Here is a 7,603-nt window from a genome sequence, read left to right on the forward strand (position 1 = left end):
TTTTTCGTAGAGATGTTGTATATGTTCGTTAGTTTTGTAACAAATGCGTATAAAAGTTATAGAGAAAGCATGTCAAAGATGTTGTAATGTTTACCTGGACGTTTGCTATAAATTATTTTGTTGTAATCGCTAATAATTTTTGGTAAAAATAGCTGGTGATTTTTGTTGTAATTTGATATATATAAAATGTGTTATTTTCAATCAAATTTTCACAGCCACGAACACATGTTTTTTGTTGTTATAGCTTTTGATTTTTTATTGTAATTGTTGTCAATTTTTGTTGTAAACCAACCTATAGCAAAACAATTGTTGTTTAACCATTTTTTATAATACTATTTTGTTTATATTTTTTGTAATTTTTTTTGTAATAGTACATATTTTTTGTAAGCGATGTGAGAGATTTTGTTGTAATACTTAGTATAACTTGGATCTGTCCTCGGGTGGCATTTGTGTTGTAAATATAGTGAAGGTAGGGTCCAAAGGGATATACCTTTCACTTTAACTGGGAGAAGAATAGGACCGTGGGTTAAGTTTCAGAAAAACAGGGGGCAAAATGCAAATCTCGCACCGCGGTAGATTTCGGACGTCGAATCACGATCGTACAGCGCGGAGAGCAACCGATTTTTGGGCTGCCCATCAGCCCACCGACGCGTAGCGTCCGCCAAAAAGTGCTTCAGTTGCATTTTTCTGTTAAAAATGTACAATTGCACTTTTCTGCCAGAAATATGCAATTAGACCGAGTTGCACTTTTCTTTGAACTGCAGTTGCATTTTTCTGAGGTGACTGAGACTTAAAAAAATCTCAATCAACTTAGACATAGACACACCCTTTCTTTTACGGGACAGATACTTTTGAAAAAAATACACCCACCGAGAGGAGCGAAGAATGGTGCAATATGCAGCACTGCCAAATTTACGAGCAAGAGTGCAACAACACTCAAACTGGAGTTAGAATAGAGAAACTTAACTATATAAATTTCACTATAACTCTATAAGTTATAAAAAAAATTGTGTATGGTGCAAATTTCACAAGATACAAATTATCGTGTTTAAGTTTGAACATTTAAAACTTTGTATGTTGCTTGAAGCACTTTCTGATTTTTACGGATCTTGGATGGTCATAAGTTTCAACATTCCTACCACGTACTTATTTGCATTACCTACATGAATGATTTTTTTCTTAACTTTCAAAATGTACAAATAGGATCCTAAAAGTTTGCTTCCCATATACCTACTAGAATGAACTCAAGATGGTAGACCAAGTGTTGCCAAATAGGAAAGTAAACAGTGCATGGGTCGTGACATGAACATCGAAAAGTCATTGAGTCTATTTCTCCCTGCAAGCTAGCTCGCCACACGACACCCGCAGATCAATTGGCTGCTTGGGAACTCGAGAGCCTACTTTCTCAGTTCTGCACGTTCATATTTCTTTGTCGATACTTGATTCGAAAGGCTGGAAGTCGGTTGTAGAGACGGAGCACATCCCATTTCCAGTTCATTCATACAATGACTATCAAGATGATTTAGACTCAGATGTGTTCTTTGGCTCGATGTTGGCATCACGACCTTTTTCCGTCTTGGCCTCGTTATACGCCATACTGATTGATGTTGCTTATATATGTAGTTGTACTAGAATGTGTGGTGATGGGTAGTCTAACTACCGTACCCGTCATTGTGTATTTTATATGGGCTAGGTGGGCATGCACGTACACGGGTTAGGAGGATACTCAATGCGTTGTTCCAAGACCACTGGATAGTATTCCAGGTTGACAAGACCAAGAGACTTACTCTTGGAACGCCCATGATTTCCTACTCGCGGGACAATAGGAAGCCGATCCATACCGGTGTAGGCCACCTCCTCTCTACTACACTATAAAAGTAACACCCAATACACCGCGAAGATCCAAGATCTTCATATCCACCAAGCGCAAGCCACCAAGAAGTCAGCATAAGCCATATCGGTCTAGAGAAATCTGACTAGTCGACAACCAGAACCCCTTTAGCTCCCTGTATGGCCCTTGGGTTTATGCTTGTAAACCCCATTGTAGATCATTCCTAGCATAATTTCAATGAAAGGATGGGTAAAAGTTGTCCACCTTAGCATCCGCAAGATGGCAACACACAATTGACATAATCCCTTGCGACCTGGAGCATCGCTTAGTTTCTCCACGACAGTCGTCGAGTTCTTAGGGCATGCATAATGGTTGAGAAGGCATGTCTTTTCTTACCCCTCCGCATCATCTAGAGAGGGCAATAGATATACAGGATTTACAGTGCCTTATCTCTTATTTCTATTCCTAGCAATTAATGAAAATTAATTAAATTTTAGTAGGAAATTATATCGTTAAGGGAAAACATGTGATACAATAGAGAAAGCAGGCTTTCCTTATTTTCAAAGAGATGACCCTTAGCTAAAGTATGCATGTCCTATTGTACGTGTCCTTACTAACTCGTCGGCTTCAACATTTTAATTGTGTACTCGGTCTCGAGATATAATAGGATACACGAAGTAATGATACATCTATTACCCGTCCTGAGAGGTCTAGACCTGGATAAATCGTGTGTAGTGATTCCTGGTGACATGAACATACCATCACGATTTGTACAAGTCACAAGTGGTGTGCCCTTGCAGGCTTCTGCCTAACAATCCTCAGCAATTTTCAATGAAATGATGCCGGCGTAACAATCCTCCTTTTTTCTTCTCTTTTCATAGATGATTCAGTTATTCTTCTTGTCTCTAGTATATATACTGCTGGTGGTTAACTTCAGGATAATAATCTAAAATTAGAGGGAAAAACTATTCCAAAATATGCTTTGTCTAGGAATGTTACCGTCTTATCGACGTCAACATCACGCGATGCCGTATCGTAATGTTGAAAACCAGATTTGCTCCCGCAGTTTCAGAAACCTATCTGTATTCTCGCCCTAGAGAGGAAGTCAAGTGGCCACCGGCGACACGGCAAGAAGATGCCAGTTTTGACGATGGAAATGCCACGTGGATCCAAGGGATATAGGATGACGGTAACTCCGCTAGCCGAGGGATCGATCGCATGTACATAGCGCGACACGGTTGACCCGGCCTTGCATGGGAGAGAGACGGGCTGGCTGACCTGAAACGGGACTGCTCAACCTTTGACAAACGAGCTCCAGAAACAGCAGGCGGCTCATGGTTTTCTCGATTAAATTCTCTGCTGTGTTTCGGTGAATGAATCCCGAGATCGCCCACAGAAATCGATCGTCCGAGAGGTAGACGACGCAGTCGGCTGATCTGCTATGCTCTCTGAACACTTAGTATGTATCTACGCATGTAGGAGTATATATATATCTGCATATACAACGGGTAGACCATAGGCAGGAAAAAGAAGGGCAAAAGGCGTGTCTTCTAGAGAGTTTAGCTTCTCGCATCCTAAAAAAAAAGAGTTTAGCTTCTCGCAAGACACAAGCATAGTCGCCGACAATGGGGCGTTGGCTGAAGCCAGATGTACGTGCGAGATTGGTCGATTCTGTCTTGTTTGCTGTTGGGAATTTGCGCACTCTGTCGTTTCATGCACAGTTTTGTCTTGTCTGTATTGTACTAGTGTTTAGTATTTAGGATCTTGTTCCCTTCTTGCCCTGAAGGCTGTGTTAATAACAAAGAATCCCGATGCGTGGTGCAGGTTTACCCGCTGATTGCCGCGATGTCGCTGGTGACGGGGATGTGCGTCTTCCAGCTCACCAGGAACGTCTTCCTCAACCCGGACGTCAGGTCTGTGCCGCATCCAACAGTTGCTGCACTCACTGCAGTATGCATTTTCGAGCTCTGGTTAACTTGAACGCTAATTTCCACAGGATCAGCAAGAGCCACCGGCAGAGCGCGGTGCTGGAGAACGCGGAGGAGGGCGAGAGGTACAGCCAGCACGCCTTCCGCCGCTACGTCAGCGCCCACCGCCCGGAGGTCTTCCCCGCCATCAACCGCTTCTTCTCCGAGTCCGGCAAGTGATCCACGACCACGACGTTATATCTCTGTCGAACCGGGTGCATCCATGTGTGTGTATGTGTCGGTTGTGAATATATTACTCCCTCCGTTCCTTTTTAATTGACTCGAATTTAGTACAAACTTATACTAAATTTGAGTCAATTAAAAAAGAACGGAGGGAGTACGTGTGTGCAGGCGTGACATGCCTGAAGTAATAAGAGTTAGCTAGCTTGCTGTTTGCGTCTTAATTTGCGATCTATGTATGTGATTACGTCTGTATAGCAGAGTCATCAAGTGATAGAGTAGATGGTACTTATAACTTCAAATTTCATGAAAGTGATATCGATCTTCTATCAACAGGCAATCATCGGATCGATACTCGATCAGTGCCATAAATCTGGGTATAATTCAGAATTCAGAGGGATATTCCTAAGTTGCTTGGGAGACCCAAGCGCATCGGTAGTTCCTTGGTATATGCCGTCTGTCCCTGTCTGATGTAGAGTCCTGAATTGTTTGAGACATGATTGTGAGATGTGAATGTGGATGAAGTCCATCCCGTGTGTCAAATTTCCGTCCACATAGCCGGTGTGTCGAGTCCGGCAAGTGATTAAACGATGTTATATCTATGTCGAGCCGGGTGCATGAATGTGTTGCGCTACCGCGGGGTGCGGAACGTTTGGGTCAAATCATGTCGGGAGAGTAGTCCCGTTTTGTATTTTATTTCGTCCAAACTATCTTGTTAAAACTCTTCTACTTAATTATTAGATTGATCACGTCTTAATTCGTGATTTATATATGTGAGTAGTCTGGATCTTTCAAGTTCAGTCACAAGTGATATAGTAGGTGGTACTTTGAAACTTCAATGGAAGTGATATCTTCATCAGCCTCCTTGAATTGATGAATTCCATTCTCTTAGTACATTCTTTTTGGAATCCGTTCTCTTCTTTTTACCATTACAAGCCATGCATGCCGCATGTTCCCTTTGGTCACATGCTAGAGGATAGATGGTAAGGGTTTCATTGGATTGGAGCCAAAATTTGGTAAAACTCATAATTGGCAACATTGACAATTTTGGCTATTGTTTGATTAGAGGAATTGTCAAAAATTTGGCAACAAGCACACATACAAAAAGTGGCCCATCCTCGCATTACGACAGTCAAATGACCTGAAGAGCCAAAACCCGCCTTACCAAAAATTACGACCAGTTCAGGTACAAAAACTGGCCCATCCTCACATTCATGTTTTCAATAAGTGGAAAATGAGCCATCAACAGAGTCAAAAACTGTAGGAGGCAACAGGACTGGCAATGTAGCAGCCCAAAAACCTATTCAATGAAGCCATCAGTAACTTAGAATTGGTGGACATTCCTCTTAAAGGCAGAAAGTTCACCTGGAATAACATGCAAAACTCTCCTCTTTTTCAGAGGTTAGACTGGTTCTTTTCATCTGTGGCTTGGACAACTACTTTTCCTAATACCATGGAAATACCCTTAGCTATGACAACCTCTGATCATGTGCCCTGTGTTATATCAATACAAACCTCAATACCAAAGTCCACAGTCTTTAGATTTGAAAACAGATGGCTTGATATGCCTGAATTTCTGGCTACTTTGCAAAGCTCTTGGGCACAATCCATCCACTATGCTGATGCTGCAAAGAGAATTACTGCCAAGTTCAAAATTCTTAGAAAAGAGCTGAAAAAATGGACAAAATCTATATCTACTATCAATAAGGATATTAATGATTTTAATGCTCTCATATCTCTTATTGATGCCATAGAAAATTTTAGAGATCTCAGCTCTATGGAAAGGCAATTCAGAGTTGCAATGGAATTTTATCTAGTTGCCTTGTTGAAGCAACAACTTGCTTATTGGAAGCAGAGAGGGAAAATTAAATGGGTGACACTTGGAGATGAAAACTCTAGAATTTTTTTCATTCTAGGACTACCACCCAAAAGAGGAAGAATCACATTCCGTCTATTACAACTGCTGATGGAGTTTCAGTATCAGGGCACACGGATAAGGCTGATCTCTTGTTTCAGGCTTACAAAGAAAGATTGGGACAAATGGTACAAATCACATTTCTGCTTTATTGACTAGTGCCACAAATTTGGATTTCTTGGAAGCACCCTTTACACCAAAGGAGATAGATGATGTGGTGGCTGATTTCCCACATAATAAATCACCTGGATCAGATGGATTCAATGCTGAATTTCTGCAAAAATGCTGGCCCATTATTAAAAAGGACTTTCATGATTTATGTAATCAATTTCATCAAGGAACTGTATGTTTGGAGAGTATTAATAGCTGCTACATTAATCTGGTTCCAAAAAAAAGATGATGCAAGTACTGTACATGATTACAGACCTATCTCTCTACTCAATTATACTCTGAAACTTATTACAAAGCTACTTGCTAATAGGTTGCAAACTGTGATCATGCAACTTATCCATGAAAATTAGTATGGCTTTATTAAGAGCAGGACTATCCAAGATTGTTTGGCATGGTCTTATGAGTACATTCATCTCTGTTATAAAAGTAAGAAGAAGATTGTTCTTCTCAAATTGGATTTTGAGAAGGCCTTTGATAAGCTAGATCACTCTTTTATCCTTGAGGTTTTACACAAAAAAGGATTTGTCCAGAAGTGGTGCTCATGGATCAAGCAGATTCTTGCTTCTGCCACCTCCTCAGTTATGTTGAATGGAGTGTCTGGTTCAATCTTCAAGTGTAGGAGAGGAGTGAGGCAGGGAGAGTCCATGGTTATTGGTTAATCATGCAATGAGGGAAAATTCTTTTCACATACCTCTGGCTCTCCAATGCTCTTCTTCATTCCCAATAGTACAATATGTTGATGATATGTACCCTTGTTATAATGCAAGCAGATGTGCACCAGTTAATGCATCTAAAGGATTTGCTCCATAGATTTGGGGAGGCTACTGGTCTCAGAGTTAATTATGAGAAATCCAATTTGATACCCATTAATATTCCTGATGATAGAGTGAACTTATTTACCTCCGCTCTCAATTGTAAACTTGAAAATCTCCCATTTTTGTATCTTGGGTTACCCCTTAGTATCTCCAAGCCACCAAAGGAATATTTTATTATGCCACTGATAATGTGTATCCCGAGGAGGTTGCCCTCATGTGCCATGTATCTTAACTATGGAAGCAAGTTAAGACTTGTTAATTCAGTTCTTTCTTCCTTGCCAATTTTCTCTATGAGTACACTCAAATTGTACCACTGGGTTCTAGATGAATGTGACAAATATAGAAGACACTGTTTATGGAGGAACAAGGATCTCAACAGTAAAACTCCTCCTTTGGCATCATGGGATATGGTTTGTCGACCAAAAGATCGAGGTGGATTGGGTGTTCTCAAGTTGTCAGTCCAGAATAATTGTCTTCTCATGAAGCACATCCATAAGTTTTATAATCAAGACTATATTCCTTGGATACAATTGGTATGGGAGTCTTATTATCACCATTCTCTGCCACCTCTTAGACATAGAGATATTTCTTTCTGGTGGAGAGACTGCTTGAAAAACCTTGATCTCTACAAAGCAAAGGCATCATGCACACTGAACAGTGGGGTGACTATGCTCTTTTGGACAGATTTATGGAATACTAAAATTCTATCTAGAAAATGGCCTTT

The 7,603-nt window shown here is 40.7% G+C and overlaps 1 protein-coding gene across 1 annotated transcript; it reads left to right on the forward strand.

Annotated features, from left to right (window-relative positions):
• The first annotated feature begins 3,456 nt into the window (after nucleotides 1-3,456).
• Nucleotides 3,457-3,978, forward strand: LOC124673603. The gene is made up of 3 exons (XM_047209652.1): nucleotides 3,457-3,480; nucleotides 3,656-3,744; nucleotides 3,828-3,978. The coding sequence occupies exons 1-3, from the start codon at nucleotides 3,457-3,459 to the stop codon at nucleotides 3,976-3,978; spliced, it is 264 nt and encodes an 87-aa protein (XP_047065608.1).
• The last annotated feature ends 3,625 nt before the right edge of the window (nucleotides 3,979-7,603 follow it).

The sequence above is a fragment of the Lolium rigidum genome, chromosome 7 (genome assembly GCF_022539505.1).
Source record: "Lolium rigidum isolate FL_2022 chromosome 7, APGP_CSIRO_Lrig_0.1, whole genome shotgun sequence".
In the NCBI taxonomy this organism is placed as follows: domain Eukaryota; kingdom Viridiplantae; phylum Streptophyta; class Magnoliopsida; order Poales; family Poaceae; genus Lolium; species Lolium rigidum.

Coding starts and splice junctions, on each gene's coding strand:
- LOC124673603 (XM_047209652.1), top strand. CDS start 3,457: ATGGGGCGTTGGCTGAAGCCAGAT. Junction 3,481..3,655: donor GGCGTTGGCTGAAGCCAGAT/GTACGTGCGAGA, acceptor TGCGTGGTGCAG/GTTTACCCGCTGATTGCCGC. Junction 3,745..3,827: donor TTCCTCAACCCGGACGTCAG/GTCTGTGCCGCA, acceptor TAATTTCCACAG/GATCAGCAAGAGCCACCGGC.